The 18898-nt window shown below is 47.4% G+C and overlaps 1 protein-coding gene across 1 annotated transcript; it reads right to left on the bottom strand.

Moving 5' to 3' along the window:
- Positions 1 to 344: 344 nt before the first annotated feature.
- On the bottom strand, positions 345 to 12366 carry LOC144125188 (uncharacterized). Its single transcript, XM_077658392.1, has 3 exons — positions 12183 to 12366; positions 5097 to 5288; positions 345 to 520 (listed from the first exon to the last, which is right to left on the bottom strand). The coding sequence occupies exons 1-3, from the start codon at positions 12364 to 12366 to the stop codon at positions 345 to 347; spliced, it is 552 nt and encodes a 183-aa protein (XP_077514518.1).
- Positions 12367 to 18898: the final 6532 nt, after the last annotated feature.

Below are 18898 nucleotides of genomic sequence, written 5' to 3'. Positions count from 1 at the left end.
AGCGATGTTAGGTGCAGCATGGCTGGAATGCTTGCATGTTTCTGTCGTCCCAGCCTAGTTTCTCCATTTACAATGTCGGTAGATGTTCAGAAAAAACGAACAGCTTTGTTGGAAAGCTCCACCTTCCTGTCATCATCGCTACGTCCGCGAAAAAAACGATCGATCACGGGTTTTCAAAGTACACGCATCAGAAACGGTAGATCCTTGCATGCATGGGAATGAAGAAGCAGATATGAGTCACTGTAATCCACGTCTTTTGGATAAGAGCTCGCATTGGGAATAAAGCCACTATGAAAATTAAACACATGAGATGATTTATTACAGCAAAAAAACTCTCAGACATGCTAGCGATAGAGGAATATGCGACGAACTGCATGTAAAGCTCTTCCGATGGCAAAGTTGAGAAGATGAGAAAGCGTCTGCAGTGCGTCCGAGAGCGCACTTTGTATGCGGGATTGAAGTGATGTCTCCCTTGCAACCTCCCTAAGTTCTTGGTTGCGCGGCGGCTGCTGGTTGACCACTGCAGAAAAGATAAAAAAACAGAGAATTTTTCTGGTCAGTTTCAAATAAGAACATAGGTGCTCAGCAATACCTCTATTAGTCCATAGCCTCTACCGCAATAGTAAGACGTAGACGGCATCGCAAAATAGGGAATCGAAAAGTACGAACGTCGCACACTTTATTTGCCTTGTCACTTCAGCAGTGGCAGTGAGGGAAAATTGGTTCGACACAGACAATTTTCGTCATAAAGAGTCCAAGCTTTATTCGGCATAAAACAAAGGAACGTTTAGAGTAAAATCGACACTCAGTACCGCAAGTCTGTCACGACGTCTTGCTGAAGTCTCACGATCGCGACAGGCAGGCTGAAGGGAAGTGCAGTCCGTGCGGCAATAACCTTCCCTTGTCACATAACAATTCAGAAAGTAAGAAGTTGTCTTTGATCGAATTATCTGGGGCTAATCTTTATATTTGAACTCAACTACTTCTAGACAAACTTCGCGGTTTCAAAACATTTTTGGCGTCATTGCTGGCAAGCAACCTTACACTTTCGTATCCCGTGATAGGTAAAGAGCTTATTATAGGTCTCCAACACGACCGCAGTTAGGTACGTATAACGTTGCTGCTTTGCGTCAAATGCTGGAATGCGTCGTGATATCACTTCTATATCGGGAGATGAAAAAGGCACCAGTCTTTTTAATGGAAAAGTTATCAGCTTTCGTCTTTACTTTTTTTTATTTAATCCTTTTTTGCCTGTTCAAACGCAGGTGAACAAGATCTTTCTTTTACCAGCGCTGTGACATGCTCGCACTGACTCCCACCTTTTAGAAATCTCCCGAAGGGGAAGAAAACGAGTTGGATGCGGCTACGCTGGCTATATAACACTATACCTGAAGATTTCAAAGGTCCCTGATGAAGGCATTTTTATGATGCTAAAGCACTTTCCAAGGCTGCCGCACTTGCGATCTCGTCGTCGTCTGCATTGGACAGATTTTCCTTAACCTTGTTCAGGAAGATATCTCAAAGTCCATATATTATAACACCATTTCACCCGGCGAACGTCCATCTGTTGATTGCTGGGACATATTTCATCCGCTATTTCAAGGGAAAAAAATACCAAACAATTCAACTGCCCGTCAGGTCTTGAGTGGATGGTGTCGTAAAGGTCTTGTCATGCGCTCTGTCATTATATTATATGCTCAGGCGGCGATAAAGATACAAAAACACTGAGGCATTGCTAGCGTTTGTGTCGCTTAGGTCCTTTCTTCATCTCCTAAAATTGTGTACTGCTACTAGTAACGCTCAAGATGGTCCAAAAGGACACTCTGTAATTACCCATTAAAAGTGCCCTTTTATAATCGTTCTCTAGCTATGCTTTGCGCAGTTTTTCAGAACGCTTTTCCGTATGCACAGCCCCACTCATTAATCCCTCACTTCTAAGGCCATTCAGATATCCCGATAAATAGATAAATTGCGCTAACAACGAGCTTAGAATGCAAAGGCGCTTGTGTCGTCTCGGTGCTTCGTCTACGAATACGCACCGCCTCTCCATGTAGCCCCTAGTTCAACGCTGCTAGAAGCGGTGCGCTTCATGAACCCTGAGAAATATTTCGCTATAGTTATTCCAAACATGTCTGAAGACAGCGTACAGGCTGTTCTATTAATCATAATCATCATATCCTAACTACGCGCACTGCGGGACAAATGCCTCTCCTTTTATTTTGTTCAGTTTCTTTTTGTCCGCGTTGCCGGCTCACGCGCACGTGCGCCCTGCTCTGATCGATTCTTTGATCGAGTAAAATTCTCAGTTGTGTCTCCAGCGTCGTCCTTGTGAACTCCTTCTCTTGGGCACGCGTGCGGTTCTGCTGGTTGCTCTGCACGGAGCCGTTCTCATGTCTCTCCAATTAACACGCTCAAGTGCCGGCTGCGGCCAACTTGCCCCCGCACACTTGCTAGCCTCAACCGCCCGCCTAACGTTTTACCGCCCTCTGCTACGCTTGCCTCCTCTCGGATTCCCTTTCGTAATCTTTAATGACCATTCATTCCCTTAGCGAAAACTAATACCTCTGGTATATAGGGCGGGATATGTATATTGTACTTTAAACATATCTTGTATTCATTGAATGCACTAAAAATATGCCGGAAATAGGTTCCTAAAATTTTACGCATGGTATTCGAAGTATATTCTTAACTTTTGCCAGAAATACGTCACTTAAAGCTTGCTTCGAGCACGTCTCAAATACGTGAAAAAATATATACATGCGGTTGTAGTATCTAGTCAAAGTATTAAAAGTCTACTTTAGAAAATATGAAATTAATTCGTCTGAAGTATACATCAATTTTAACCAACGGGTAGTAGCTTGAACGTATATAAAGTAAACTTTTAGCTGCCGTAGAAAAATCTCGTGCTAGAAATCGCGTTTCGGAAAACGCCCTATGCATGTTGGCAATGTATTGAAAGTGCGCTTTCGCAAACCGTCCAAATTATACTTCAATCGTAAAGAATGAGCTGTCCTGGTAAACATATTTGCAACACAATTAAAGCTGCCGTTGAGCAGATAGTGCTCGAAATCGCGTTTCGGGAAATGATATGTTGGCAATGTGTTTAAAGTGTACTTTCGTAAATACGAAATTAATTCGTTCAAAGTATACTTAAATTCCAACGAACGAGGTATTCGCGTAAACACATTTGCAGCACGCTGCAAGCTGCCGCTGAATAACCTTGTGCAGGAAATCGCGTTTCGTGAAATCGCATTAGCATGTTGGCTGTGTATTTAAAGTGTACTTTCGTAAATACGAAATTAATTCGTCGACAGTATACTTTTAATCTTATAAATGGGCAGTCCGCTTCAGCTTATTTGCAGTACCCTTCAAGCTGCCATGGAACAACCTAGTGCTCGAAATCACGTTTCCGGAAACAGTGAAAACTCTCTCATTTCTGTCGTCCATTCGTTTACGGTAACATCCAGCAGGAAGGCAATCACCACTTATTCATATTACGTGTGGACAGCGTGATAGCATTATACGGGCCTGGGCGCCATGCGCACCTCCGGGCCCGAACATGCCAGGGAAAAGGACCCCGACTGGCAACGCCATCCGGCTCCCATAGATGCCCATGTATTTGTTGGTTGACAGTTCGGCTCCTGTCTGATGCCTGACGCAAGTTCCGACCACCAATTCGGTTCTATAAACCCCAGATTCGAATGCGACCACTCCGACACTTGTGCGATAATTTGGGGGCCCACAACGCCTCACCGGGCAAGATAATGTGTCGCCTCTCGAGGGGTATACATAAGCCAAGACAAGTATCACGCTTGTCGGGGCAGTTTCTGTTTGCTGACTTCACTTTCTGTTTGCATTTCCTGTGTGGCGACATCTTTCCCGTAAAGGTCCCCTCACTTGGCCTTCCACTGTCGTAGACTTCTTGATGAGAACGCGTTTTCTCTGGATTGTCTGTCTCCTGATGCTTATAGCCGGATCAGTCATTACTTCTGCTGTTGACAACATTGATCAGTCACAAGCTGTAAATCCGTGTAAGACGCCTTTTTTAAGCCGAAGTGATTTATTTTAGTGTAGTAATTTTATACTTCTAATGTATATGTTTAATATATTTTTAAAGTATAATGAATATATTCAGCGGAAAAAAATGTATTTTGGATTCATTTGTAAGAATGTTCAAAATACTACTCATAGCATACTCAGGATTAAACTGTTGGTTTTGCAATTTAAGCACAGGGACAAAATTGCAAAAAATATGAAATAATACAATGTGTTTGATATGCTCTTTTATCGCAGCCTTTTTCGCTAAGGATTATCTTGCCCTTGCAACGCATGACCTGCGCATGCTCATTTCTTCCTCTTGATTTCGGTTAGGATGTCTAACGTGTCGCGACAAACAGTCAGAGGCCAGGTCTAGGATATACATGGAGATTTATTGACAGTGGTGCCAAAGAACGATGCGCTGCCGAGAGCTAGCTAGAAGAAACAAGCGCGAGGCGGGAGCCCAACCGGTACGCTCTTCGACGCCGTCACCGGTGCCGAATGTGTTGCTTGAGACCGGTGCTGCTGCTGCTACAAACTCGTTTGTTCGCTGACCCAGTCTGCTCTCTTCCTGTTTCTCAACGTCACACCTTTAATTTTCATTTGTATAGCTCGCTGCATGGTCATCAATGGGAGACGAACGCTTTTCGTTATCCATCCAGTTAGTGTGCCAACAAGTGGCCCATTTTCAACACTAGGACCACTTAATATGTTAAATATAAGCCAGGTAAGCATCACGATTTCGCTGCCAGAAGAAGAAAATATAATTTTCTCAACTTGAAATAAAAGTCTGCATTTCGAAAGGTGGCGCCTGCGTAACGACGATGCACAAATGAATATATAACCAATGATATTGCGGATAATTAACGGCCGCTTTGAAGCGAGGTGGTGGGGACACCATGAGCTATACTTTCTCTACGTTTCTGGGCTCTCAAAATCCGCCATAGTTCCGGCTAACTAGGTACCCAATATTTTCTTACCTGAAACTAAGAATAAATTAGTAAGTGAGTAGGCAAAAAATATGCACAACTGTGCGGAAATTCTTCTTGAAGACATACCTGCCACACTGCCAGGGATTTGTGCGCCACGAATGCGCTCGTAAAAGCTGAGATGGTGCTCGCAGAGACTCCGGTAGTCATCAAGAGGGGGGAAAGCGCGTGGATGACTGCATGGCACTAGAAAGTAAGGCGGCCTCCTGCTGCTCAGGATCTCCAGCCGACGCCTCTGAAGGCGACGTCGCTCAGCGGCTCCTGCAAGGTTGAAATGCATCACATAAGGTGTAGTCCGTGTAGCCGTCCTCTAGCTGCGAGCCCTTAGAAGATTGACGACGCACATACGACAGAGAAACTATACCAAAAAGATTTGATGCGCCTCCAACTGTCCTGTTGTATCGCAATGCGCACGGAAAGGCATGTCCACACTTAATATAAACACGCGACTGCACATCGAAGCGAAATGGCGCAGAGGGAGCTGGAGGCGGTGCTTCGCATCGTCTCCTATTCACTCGCTTCATCGCTTGAGAAGACGACGCATATGACTGCAAACGTCGTATACGGAGTCCGGCATTGCCACATTTGCAGGAATATTTTGCCCGTCAGAGATTGAGGTGTGGCCATTGGTTTTTCGAGTAGATGCCTTTAACTCACGGCCCCTTCAGTGTGCAAACTGCTGGTGATTTCGCCTCAGCGGCAAAGCCTGCAAATCGGCCTTACGCTGCTGTGCCTGTGGGAAATGTCATTGTAGAGAGGAATGTCCTGAACAGCAAGAGAAATGTTGTTTGTTTCGCGGTGCTCACCCTGCTAATTCACCTGACTGTCCTGCACGAGCACAAGAAATTAAGGTGCTCGAACTTATAGACAAGCGCAGATGCACGCAGAGAGAGGCTTTTGCCGCAGTCAAGGAGAGAGCTTCAGGCTACTCTAGTGTGGCCGCCAAATGCCCACCCATAATGGATTCTAGTTGGTCCCAGGCTATTACAGCGACAGTTGAGAAAGCTGTGGCAAACGCAATGGGTCGCATTATGGAAACCGTGTCCGCGTGCATTTCGCAGGTCATAGCTGCACAGATGACCAATCTTCTGCAGGCGTCCACCGCTCCGCTCTTGTCTTGTTTGGCTTCGGAAGCTACTCCTCCTTCTGTAGTAATCGATTCCGCTCCACAGGGCCAAAAACAATGTGAGCCACAAAAGACCTCTCAGGCCTCTCCTTCGACCAGCGTTATGGACTCATCCTCTATAGACTGTATGGATATGGAGTCTGATCTACGCGCCCAGAAACGAAGTGGGTCTCCTCTGAATATTGCAGGCCCATCTTGCCCCCAGTCAAAGACAAAGAAAAGTAACGCAAGTCAAAATGCTAAGACCAGGATTCTAGAAAAGGCAGTCGCGGCTGCGGCACCTCCGCCAAGATTGGGTTCTTAAGTGTACTACAGTGGAATTGTCGATCTATATTCTCAGCTTCAACAGATTTAAATTGCCTATGCAATCAGCTTCTACCAGATTTAGTTGCTTTACAGGAAACATGGCTAACTTCTAATTTCAATTATAATCTCAAGAATTACCGTCCTTTCCGGCTTGACCGGTCATCACGAGGGGGAGGGTTGTTAGTGCTCATCTCTACAAAGTTTTGCCACAGGGCATCCATTTCTTTCCAATATGCGGACAATGAATGTGAAATCCTTGCGGTTGACATCAGCGTCCCAGGTCACCAGCCCTTTACGGTAGCTAATGCATATTTCCCGTCTGGTGTGCGTAACACTGGGCCACTTGACTCACTCATGTCTAGTAGCCGATCTCTGGTTCTATTACTTCGAGACTTCAATTCGCACCATGTGGCGTGGGGGTTTAAAACAGACAGTTTTCGTTCGAGACTATTTGATTGGGCTGCTGACAACAACTTGATTTGCAACTATTCCGGACTGCCTACCGTTTGTTCGGAGCCAATGCCGCTCCGCCTTAGATTTAACTTTTTCCTCCACAGGAGTGTCTGTTATGTCTTGGGCGCCTGTTGACAATGCAACAAACAGTGATCATCTACCGATTAGTTTCAAGTTTGCGTGTAAATTAACTCTTCCTGGGCGACATCAGCTCACGTAATTAAATTACAGTTGCTTTAAAGACACGCTAAAATCAGCCCTCCAAATCACTTCAGACACTTGCGTACCGACAAGTGCCGAAAGCAAGGCTGCACATCTGTGTTAAGTACTGGACCATGCAGGGCAAAAGTCTGAATTTTTGGTTAAGAGAACCAAGGGTGCAATCGCGAACAATTGGTGGAATGCTGAGTGCACGCGTGCATATAGACGACGGAAAGCAGCTTGGAAGAAACTTCTTGTCAATCAATGCCCAAAAAATTGGTTGGATTATAAGTATGTTGCAGCAACATTTAAGCGCACCGTCGCCCGTGCAAAGGAGGAGTATAATACAAATCATTACGATTTTCTTTCACAATCAGGAAATAAACGAGCTTTGTTTAATTTCATGAGTCGCATCAAGGTGATTCCACCGGCTGCCAACATTGAATCCCTCGTTCAGTCCCCTGCTGACATCGCAAAGGCCTTAGAGGATATTGCGTGTGGCTTAGACTTCGCTTTACATCTGCCTTACCTTCTCCTACCATATTTACATGCACCTCAAGTGATTTCACTGAGGTCTCTACGCCTGAGCTGTCGCAAATTGCTCTGCGCTTATCCCCAGCGGCTCCTGGCCCCGATAAGGTCACTTCATCTATGATCAAAATTTTGTTCAATGAATCTCCTGCAGACCTGTTGGCTCTAGTTAACCATTCTATTAAAGGTCCTTGGATACCGCATGAGTGGCATCTTGCTGAAATAGTTCCACTGCTTAAAAAGCAAGAGGAGGGCTTAACTTTAGACAATATACGCCCTATTTCCTTAACATCGAACCTATTGAAATTGTTGGAAAGGGTCCTTCTCAGCCGTGTCATGTCATTCATTTCAGGAAATGCTCTATTGACTCCATGTCAAATTGGTTCAGGCCGGCTTGTTCAATTTGGTGTGCTCATACTGACCAAGAGAGCCGTATTAAATTAGCTCGCAATAGAAAACAGCTTGCGGCGCTTGTCATCTTGGATGTCAGTAAAGCATACGACAGCGTTGAGCACTCGACTCTATTACTAAGATTACAAGAACTGAGCTTCCCATGCTATTTTGTAGCCTGGATTTCTGCTTTTTTGGAAAATAGACAATTTTACTGCTGCCAAAATGGTGTTTCCTCAAGGAGATTTCCACAGACAAGAGGTGTACCGCAAGGATCAGTTCTCTCACCTGTTCTTTTTAACATTTTTCCAAGCTCAATTCCATGCATTCAAAATGTGAAAGCTTATGTGTACGCCGACGATATTGCATTTTTTGCAACAGCAGGTGACATTCACACTCTTTATCGAACCCTGCAAAATTACCTCAATGTTCTTGACAACTGGTTAGGAAGAATTCATCTGTCCCTTAATGTGAAGAAATGCGCATTGTTAGTACTTCCAGTTTCTGTTCCTGTAAATATCTGCCTGGTCTATAGAAATAACATAATACCTGAAGTTCAGACGGCGAAGTATCTCGGAGTAGTAAACGACTCTACTCTTTCCAGGCGGCCGCACATTGAGCAACTTTCTGCAACAGGAGTTCGGGTCATTGGTATCCTCCGTAGGCTTTGTAGTGCTAGCTCAGGCATGAGAAGGCATACACTTCTGACGATTTATAAAATGTACGTCTGCCAAATTTTGGAGTTCGGGTGTGTTTTATTCTCGGGAGCTCCTGCCTATAAACTTCCCCTCTTATGCTGTTGGAGCGTGAGGCGTTGCGCCTTTGTCTTGGGCTTCCAAAATATGTCGCCAATGCTGTTCTGCACCTTGAGGCGCGAATGCCATCGTTATCAGTTAGGTTTCGCGTTTTAAAAGTTCAAACGTTTTTAAAATTGTGCGACTCAGCTCTTCACGCTTCCAGTATAATATTTCTTAGTCAACCTTCCGCCTTTTTTAGGGCGGCCTGGTCTCGTTTGCATACCCCGCAGATATGTTACGTGCAGACCCTCCTTGATCCCATAAATATTCATTTCACAGATGTCCGCCAATTGTATAACAACTCATCATCTGTCCAGATTGAATTCGATGACATTTTCCCATCGATTGCAAAGCTGCAGCCCTTCCCGCTTCTTTAAGGGTCTGTTGCAGGACCACCTAAGGTCCTTTCCCTGTCATGTTCTTATTGCTACCGATGCCTCGCAGGATCGCGAGAAGGCAGGTGTGGGAATGTTTTCGCCTTCACTGGATTCGTCTTTTTCTCTCCGTCTTCCTGACTTCACTCCCATTTTTCTGGCTAAATTATTAGCAGTAATCGTAGCCTTACGAAAATTAGAAATTACCGTTTCCCAGGTTGTGGTTATGACAGACTCTCTGTCCATTTGCTCTTCCTTATCCTCACCCACTGAGTCTCGGGCATTACGCCTCTTTAGGTTCCTGATTCCGCTTCATCTAAATTCGGTAAGGTTGCTTTGGGTACCAGGTCACATGGGTTTTCACTTAAATGAGGTTGCAGATTCCTTAGCAAGAGCTTCTCTCTGCGGCCGAATTGTTGCTGTCCTACCAACGTGCGCATATACAGCTGCGGTGAGGTTTCGCAGCTACACAATATTTCAGGAATTTGCTGCCTCGACTCTTACATCATCTCCCGAATATCAGCATCTTCTGCATCCTTTGAGTAGCAAAGACTGGCGCTCACGCCGACTAGAGGTCTCTTTCACGCGCTCGCGTTGCCGGGTTCCACTTCTAAGTTTCTACCTTCACAGATCTGGCTTGGCGGCTTCCCCACTGTGCCCTTTTTGTGACGAACCTGAGACAATAGATCATTTCCTGCTGTTCTGCCGCCGCTTCTTTCATTTGAGGAAGCGTCTTTTGCAAATTTCATTTCATCAACTGGGCTTGCCTGTGTCTTCCGCGGTTGTTCTTTCAATTGGCGCTTCTTTGCTTGGACGAAGCGAAAGGAGTGTGCGCTCTGCTGTGCAAAATTTTCTCCAAGAAACGCAGCGCCTCCCATTCTAATTTCTTCTTCCTGCACTCAGTCAGTACGACATTGGAACATTACAGGCTTTGTATACTATTATGCACATTAAGCCATTGTCCCGTCTTCGATCTCCAAGTTAACAGGACCCCTGTCCTTCCGTCTTCCAATCTATCAGGCTACATCCTATTACCACTCCTTTTCCCGTCAAAACTTTCCTGTATCCAGCAATATACCCGCCTGTATATTGGCCTCTCCCCCGTAATGGATATGTGCCAGCAACGTCTGAGGCCTTCCTTCGTTCCTACAGGCCCCTCTACGCCTGCGCCAGTATGTTTTGACGCGCGGCAGCGCATGCTGCAATGAAGTGTTCGCGTGTTAGCCGTAACAATCCACGCACCCGTAGGCGCGCAAACCTTTCGGCATTCAAGGCAGATGGAGCAGGTGACAGCTAAACAACCACACCCTAGGATAAATTATGACTTCTACATATATGCGCTCCGTGTTTATATCTCAAGTTGGAGTTCCAGGTAAGTGGACTGACCTCGCCGCAGTCTGCAAAAAAAGATCGTTGTAATCCTGACGTCATGCGCCTGGTTCAGGCAACGCCTCGATTCTTTCTGTACCAGCCAGGTCGCTCGCTCCGTATTGGGATCAGTTTGGACCTCTACGTTCGTTTACTCCTCTCGATGTGGCGCCGCTTGAGAAAAACGGAACATTTTGTTAAGCCATGGGTTTATACAAACTATGATAAAAAGATACGCAATTATTGGGAACCAGCGGTGTCTAATGAAATTCCCGATTATCAATGTATTGCAAATAACAAGCGTAGGATTACGATTGTGTTTTGGTGTGCAAATGGTGTGCAAATGTAGTTCCTTGATGTATAGTTTGAGTTATCTCGTGTGTGCTATTTTGTGTTCACAGCCTTTTTTTCTCTATATTAGCATGTCTGTGTAGACAAGAAATGTATGCATATAGAGTTATTTATCCACCTGCTGCCTGATCAGCCAGCAACCAAAATGTGCTTAGGCAGATCAGGATTTAAGAATGCGTACGCATACAGGCGAATAAATTTACAGCGCTGCGCGCTCACTCGATCGTGTAGTCATTCCAGTGGAGTGCTCGCGGAGCTTCGGCTTGACTTGACCATCACAAACACGAAACTCTTACTATTAGATGATATGGACCACTGATGTTACAGCATACACAAGAAACACGAGTAATGCCTTTATTTAGCAATTTTAGTGTACCTATATAAAAGGAAGCGTGATTCAAATTCGTTTAAGCGTAACTCCGCTTTTGATCAAAAGCTGGGGCAGCACAGCGCTCCGCTCTACTAATACGCACATTCGGGCATTTTAGACGCTGCGGCAAAACTCTACGCGCGCTACGCTCCGCTGGCGCTTCCCTGGGTGGGCTCTAAGCGGAGCGGAACGTAAGTCTTAATGAAATGGCAGCGCACAAGCAAAGACAGACAGTAAGAAGGGGACAAGCGCTGATTCAGCGCTTGTTCCCTTCTGTCTGTGTGTGTTTGCTTTCGCGCAGCCATTTCATGAAGATGTAAAACCAACTAGCCCAGTCTGCCGCTTTAAGGAACGTAAATGCGCAGAGCTAAAAGTCTCTACTAGCGTAAACGTATGCCGGTGTACAGGACGCCCGTTGCGCATGCGCAGCTGCCCCACCTGGCCGCACCAATGCCACTGCACGTGCGCAGGAGGCGTGTGGTAAACTATTATACGTCTATGCTAATACGACTCCGGTATGCTAAATGAAGCTAATTCTGCGGGCGGCGATACATGCACGCACATCTGCGTAGAACTGGTTCCTGGTCCTCGCGAATTCTTATGGGTTCCTCTCAAATGTAGTGAAAGAGAATTGCATAATTGCTGAGCCGGGGACCGGCGCACGGTTCCCTGAGCTTCCTATTATGCCATGCGGACGGCCTCCACTTAGTTTTTTTTTTCCTGAAAACTGGATGAACTACACGACTGTAGACGGCAACAGTGACTGAAAGGTGAATATGTTACTAAAGGCGCCGCACTGAATACACGTAGCTCGTATGCTCTAAGGGGCATAGAAAATCTGCTTAGCTTAGCGCAGAACGAAGAAGCGGCAGGGCTCTTGTCACTCACCTTGTTTCTTTTTGCCGAGCCCAGTGCTCGGACGGGCTGGGGTGCACGGCCGCAGTCGCCTGCTGGCACACCTCGCGAGATCTCGTTCATGGTGCCGTCTCTCTTCTTCGTTGCGAGTCCGCCGAGACCTCAACTGTGCATCGTGGCTTAGGCCGTCCATGTTGCAGAAGCATTCGAATGTCATGCCGATGACCGAAAGAACACGCGCACGGCAGCAGTCGATCGCTGGCTCGTGCGGCGGCGATAGTCATGATGATGATAACGGAGGACTTGTTTAATTACGATGGTACCATTCAAGAAACGGGAAAAAAAGCTATTAAATAATTGTTACAAAGTAGTCATCATTATATTTGTTTTTGTTTTTCTTATTTTGGAACATTATATGTAATTTTCTTTTTCGTGTTCAAATTTTTTTGCAGTTACGTTTTTTTTCCCAAGCTTGTTCCGGGTTTCGTTGTTGATACGTGGTTTGTCGAACTTTTTTTGTTGTGAAAATACTGTGATTTAGCCCCAGAACACATGTTTGAAGAGTTTGGACGGGCGTGTTTTTCCAGCAAACAATAACCCCAGGAGAAAAGAGAAGCATCGAAAGCTGGCCGGTCACCAGCATCGGTACCTTATCAAACACTGCGCGGAAGGATTTGCATGCCGCGCTACCTTATCAAAACCAGCGGGGTTTGCTTTTTAAATCGCTGGGCGACACGCGCTGTCGGCGCTGGCGTAAACCTGTTCAAACGTCGCGCCATTGATAAGAGAACCGCTTTAGGGCTAGTATCAGCATCCGCACCCGTGTTTGTTTACATACCTCAAAATCGTGTATAAGGTTGAAAATTTAAAAAATAAAGGTAAGTTGCCTTACATTTAGTTTAGCCCTGGGGCTGTTGTGGCCGCTACGGCGGGCACCAGGGGCCCTATTCTGGATATTCACATTCGCCTAACGGCGCCATGTTGCATCTCTGATTGGCTCTCAAAAGTTTCAATCACTGGTCAAGTGTGTGGCAGTTAACGTCAATGACGCATTTTAAAGCGGCTCGGGCTATGAAGGGGCCGTAGTGAAGGGGCCAGGAATTTTTACCGCCTGGGGTTCTTTAGCGTACACTATTGGACGGCATCAGCGAGTTTGGGCCAATAATACGCCTGGCGCACGCGAGCAAATTTTCGTACAGAGCTTACCTAAGTGGTCGGAGGCAGTGATGGGCATCCTCACGAGAGCGAAACCTCATGAGGGCGTCCTCACCCTCACCTCATGAGGATTTAACTCGGTGGGGTGAGGGAGGATGGGCGGATGAAAATGCGTGAGGACGAGAGTTGATGAGGAAAGACGCGGTAAGGTGAGAGCGAGGGAGGGAAGACAAGATGAGGTGAGGGCGAGGGAGGGCTGAATTCGCTATTCGACGGCGGGTGCTGGCCCAGACCGTACTCCGTGCTAACGCTTTGTCCTGTGCCTCCCGTTATGAATTCCCATTTTCAAGCGCTACTTATTAGATTGAAGATCCCGGGGAAAACGTATAGTTTCTGCACTCTGGAGGTACACAAGATGAACACGAAACGCGGGTGCAGTACAACTTCTCCGTCGTCGTGATGTACTAGACAGCAGAAAATAGCGTTCTTCTAACCCAAACACCTGTTTTTTTTTTGTTTAGTTGTGTAAAGTATTCGGTTAAGCACCCTGTATAATGCGATAACAAGGGGCCACTGGCCGGGTCATGCGGGTGGCTGCAAGTCCAACGGGAACCGTGGTAACGCAGTCAACAATTTCATTATCAGCCCCGAGATTTTAAGATGATCAGAGTACAGATATAAACACGTAGAAATTATACCTAGTAAAACTGCTGAATTCCAAATTTCTAGGCCTGCTTTGCCGGAACGCCGTCAAATCTCAGCTCAGTGAGGTTCCACAGAATTGGCTGCAGCGCAAAAAAAAAATGCTTTTGCGAAATTCCACTGTCAAATAAAAGCCTGTGGGCGGCGTTTTTGCGGAATTTTTTTACTGACGCTGTGAATAGTTCAGTACAGTCATATCTCTTTCTATATACTATTTTCTCTGGAACTGCGGTATAGGAAAGCGGTGCAGCAATGTGAGGGGAAAGGGCGACCACTGTAGTGTCACCATGAAATAAAAAGCAGCACCTTAACCACCTTGGTCTGAATCATCGGTCGCTCCGCCTTACATTGTACGATGTGCTAAAAAAGAGAAAAAATGTACTGCTCTCCGAATAACATAAACATCTATTGGTTTACTTCTGCGGCTGATAAGACCTGTGACCGCGTAATCGTGCGCCTGATTTCATGAAACAAATTTCTAGCAGACAAGGTAGGTAATTGACACTCAATGTTTAAGTCTGGCGTAGACGTGAAAGCAAAAAAATCGCGGGCAGTTTCGCTTGTGGGTTAACCATGAATTATCGTACGTTAGCACCGTTAGTCCTATTTCGCATGGTTTATCTTGACTTTGTGTCCTGTTGCTTGGCCAGAACTTGCTTACGTTGGTTGATATGTCACATGATGTAAGTTTGCGTGTTATTGCATCAATTTGTACTTGTAGTGCAGTAGAATTGGTCATTCTTTGCATTCACAGATACTTTAGAGTCCAGATTCTGCTCCAGGCGCAGGGATTCAACTGTTAAGCTACGCGCCACTGCCCTTCGATGGCAGATGCAGCCAACGGTGGGGCTTGTGAGACCAATGTTCTTACAGAGGAATCTCTCGCAACTAATCATTAAACTGCCCCTGTGGGCAGTTTGCTCACAATACGTTGGGCAGCTTGTGATGATGTCACAACGTCACGTGACCAAGGTGGCTCACGTGCTAGGAGCAGGCTTCGGACAGACAGACAGGCGCTTTTCGGCGGATTGGAAGCAATAAAGAACTAAAATGGCAACCACAAGTATCGCTCACCCCAGACTCGAGGAGTTAGTCATTACTATTATTCAGCCCTAATTCTGCACTTTAACGAGCCGTTTGATTTTCAAGTGGCCTCAATAATGCTTTATTTTAAGCGACAGCACTAGGGCCTCCCTCTAAGGAAAAGCCGGCACCGCACCGCATGAAAACACTCAAAAAATTTAAAGCTGGGGGAGCTGGATCCGCACTCGCGGCCACACTTAAAATTCGATTCCGCTGGCAGCTACTTCAGACTACTATGCCGTCGCCACAACTTTTCTTTAAGAATGACATTTTAAGATTAAAAATATATTCTATTTACATTAACTAAATTGCTTACAAAGCTTTTACGATACGCCACGAAACACATCGCAAAAAGGCAGCAACAGAGCAGTATACGTGAGGTATACGCTGAATGCATCACGAAGGAGGATTCCCACACCGGTTTTAAGTCGGTCGGTTCATACACTTGCTCAATTTGAACAATCAGTTGGGAGAAATCCTAACATCCTGCCTCTACGAACTGCCAAGCTCTCGTGCTGTGCTTGCACTGTCATCGTCTTCGTCACGTAGCTGCGTTCATGAGGCAGGGGAACAGCGTCAGTCCAGACACGAGTCCCGACCTAACCTTCATAAGGGGCGCCAAGCAAGCGGAGTGGGAAAACCTACTCGAGAACCTTGGAAGCGACCACCACATAATAAGGATCTGCACGGTGGCGGACAACGTCAGGAGGAAGATTGGCACGGCTCGGCTAACGGACTGGGATGCCTTCAGAGCGCACTGCAAGCAGCAAGAGGGCGAAATCGGTTCTGCGGAAGACTGGAGCCATCAACTCGGACGAATCCAAGACCTATACACGAAAGAAGTAGACAGAACGGAACAAACGCCGGAGGTGGACAAGCGCCTCCTCAAGGTATGGGAGGCGAGACACGGGCTCACCAAGCGGTGGAAGAGACAAAAACTCAACAGGAAGCTAAAGAAGAAAATTGCCGATATAACCAAGCAAACGGAGCAGTACGCGACGCAGCTGGCCAGGCAGGGGTGGCAGCAATTCAGCAACTCGCTGAACGGCACCCTCAGCACGGCCAGAACGTGGCAGATCCTCAAGGCTCTCATAGACCCGAGCAAACACAAATCCGAAGGCAACAAGTCGATACAGAGGCTGGTGCACCAGCACGAAGGCACTGACGAACAACTACTCTAAGAGGTCCGGATCAAGAGCTACGGCAAAGATCAGGTCGACAACTACCGAGAAGAATACCGTGGCGAGGAGAACCCGGCCAGACCGACCCATCACGAGAGGGGAGGTCATCGAAGCGATAAGATCGGCCACGAAGAACACGGTGGCGGGGGCGGACTAGATCCGGAACTCGCTAATAATGAACCTCAGTGACGAGGCGATAGATCAGCTTACGAACTACCTCAACAAGGTCTGGCAAGAGGGAAGGGTGCCGGCGGAGTGGAAACATGCCGTCGCCGTGATGCTTCCGAAGCCGGGCAAGAAGCTCCAGATCGAGAACCTCAGGCCGATATCTCTAACGTCGTGCCTGGGCAAGCTGTACGAGAAAGTGATCACGAAGAGAATCCAGTCGCACCTGGAGAACAAACAATGGTACGCGGACAGCTTTTACGGGTTCAGAGCCAACCTCTCTATGCAAGACGTGCTGCTCCAACTCAAGGAGGAAGTGCTCGAGACGATGCTGAAGGCGGGCGAAAACGTCGTCATGGCCCTAGGCATAAAGGGGGCTTTCGACAGCGTAAGCCACGCGGCCATCATGGAAGGCATCAACAACACCAACTGCGGGAGGAGAACGCACGATTACGTCAGAGCCTTCCTGAGCGACAGAACGGCGACCGTGGGGCTGGGCAAGCTGCGAAGTAACGTCTTCCCCACGCCGTGCAAAGGCACACCCCAAGGATCGGTCATATCGCCCGTCCTCTTCAACGTGGCAATAATTGGACTCGCAAGACGGCTCAAGGAGATCCAGGGCATCTAACACGCGATGTAAGCCGACGAAGTCACGATATGGGTCACCCAAGGATCACTCGTGGAGAAGCAAGAAAAACTGCAGGAAGCGGCAACGTGTAGAAAATTACACCAAAGAGAGGGGCCTAAGATGCTCGACGGAGAAGTTGGAACTCCTAAGGGTCGGCAAGCATCCCATCCAAGCGACACTGGAGTTCGTTCTCTAGGGACAGAACATCCCGGAAAAGAACGTGATAAGGATCCTGGGCATGTGGTTGCAAGGAAGCCGGAAATGCAGCCACACCATCAGCCTGCTGAGCAAGGCGGCAGAGCAGGTGGGCCGTATTATCAACAGAGTCTCTCAAAAGAGATACGGAATGAAGGAAGAACACTCTCAAGCTAGTCAACAGCCTAATTGTCAGCCGAGTCACGTACTCCCTGCCGTACCACGCGACGACCAAGGCGAAAAGAGAGCAAGCCGACACCATTCTCAGGAAGGCGTACAAGACTGCTCTGCACCTACCCAAGAACACGTCGAACGAAAAGTTGCTCCAGCTAGGCATCAGCAACACCTTCAGCGAGCTCGCCGAAGCTCTGCTGGGAACGCAAACCACGAGACTCAGAGGAACCCCTACGGGACGAACGCTCCTAAGAAGGTTGTGTCGGGACACGAGCGGACTAGTAGACAGATACGAGGGCGTACCGGACCACCTTAGGAAAACCATTAACGTGGGACCATTGCCGAAAAACATGGACCCCAATCTTCACGAAAACAGACGAAAAGCGAGGGCCGAGTACGTAGAAAGAACGCTAGCATAGTTAGACAACACCGTATACACGGACGCTGCCGTATATCCGCGCGAAAGAGAACGCGTAGCCGCGATGGTAGTGGTAAACAAGGAAGGAAACATGATCACCTGTGCCACGGCAAAGGTCGCCGGCACAGCGGAGACCGAAGAGATTGCCGTTGCGCTTGCAGAAGCAGAAGGCTACAGAACGGGCCGATCTCTCAACATACTGACGGACTCGAAGGAGGCGTGAAGGAACTACACGAGGGGCAGGATCAGCAGAACAGCCCTTAGAATACTCAGCGGGGTAACTTCCGCCGAGGAGAAACCCAGGCATAACCTAACCTGGATCCCGGGCCACGCGGGCATAGGGGGGAACGAAAGAGCAGAAAGCCTAGCTCGAGGTAACGCATTCCGAGCAGGGCAGTCAAATGCTCCGGAGCTCCGCCTACAGGCTTACAAGGGCGGAAACGCAGAGACCTTGAAATTGCATAGGGGAGCTAGAATTAGATATCCACCACCACAAAAAGCCCTAACAAAGGAGGAAGCGACCGGCTGGCGCAGATTACAGACCAACTCCTTTCCTAACCTACACATACTTAATAAGATGTTCCCAACACAATACAGAGCCACCTGCCCTTGGTGCAATGCCAAACCTACAATTTACCATATCACGTGGTAGTGCGAACGCAACAAAGTATTCCACCAACACGAACACCCGAGTGCGGAGCAATGGGAGAGTCGGCTCACCAGCGGCGAGCTCACGACCGAAAGGGCCATAGTGCAGCACGCGAATGATGCAGTACGACTCAGTGGAGCCTTGGATAAGGGCCCACCCTTGCTGACGAGAAGCCTCAAGTCGCCAGCGCCAGAGAAGACGACGGAGACTTCATAACCGCGAAACCCTTGAAAGATCTAATGAAGTTTCCATTCACTCACTCACTCACGAGAGTTGTTGAAAGTCGCAGACTCTCTCACGCTGTAGTTTGAAAGTGTAGTCTTCACCATCCTCCATCCGTGCGCCTGGAAGCGTGATCAGACGAGCATGTAGCAAACCGCACGAAATAGCGGAAGATTA

The sequence above is a fragment of the Amblyomma americanum genome, chromosome 1 (genome assembly GCF_052857255.1).
Source record: "Amblyomma americanum isolate KBUSLIRL-KWMA chromosome 1, ASM5285725v1, whole genome shotgun sequence".
In the NCBI taxonomy this organism is placed as follows: Eukaryota; Metazoa; Arthropoda; class Arachnida; order Ixodida; family Ixodidae; genus Amblyomma; species Amblyomma americanum.
The sequence above is the reverse complement of the archived record's forward strand: the minus strand, read 5'-3'. Positions and strand labels throughout refer to the sequence as shown.

Excerpts from the sequence above, each read along its gene's own strand:
- LOC144125188 (XM_077658392.1), bottom strand. The coding sequence starts at position 12,366 with ATGACATTCGAATGCTTCTGCAACATGGACGGCCTAAGCCACGATGCA. Across the intron at positions 5,289-12,182 it reads GCTCGGCAAAAAGAAACAAG|GAGCCGCTGAGCGACGTCGC; the intron begins GTGAGTGACAAG and ends TCAACCTTGCAG. Across the intron at positions 521-5,096 it reads AATCCCTGGCAGTGTGGCAG|TGGTCAACCAGCAGCCGCCG; the intron begins GTATGTCTTCAA and ends TCTTTTCTGCAG.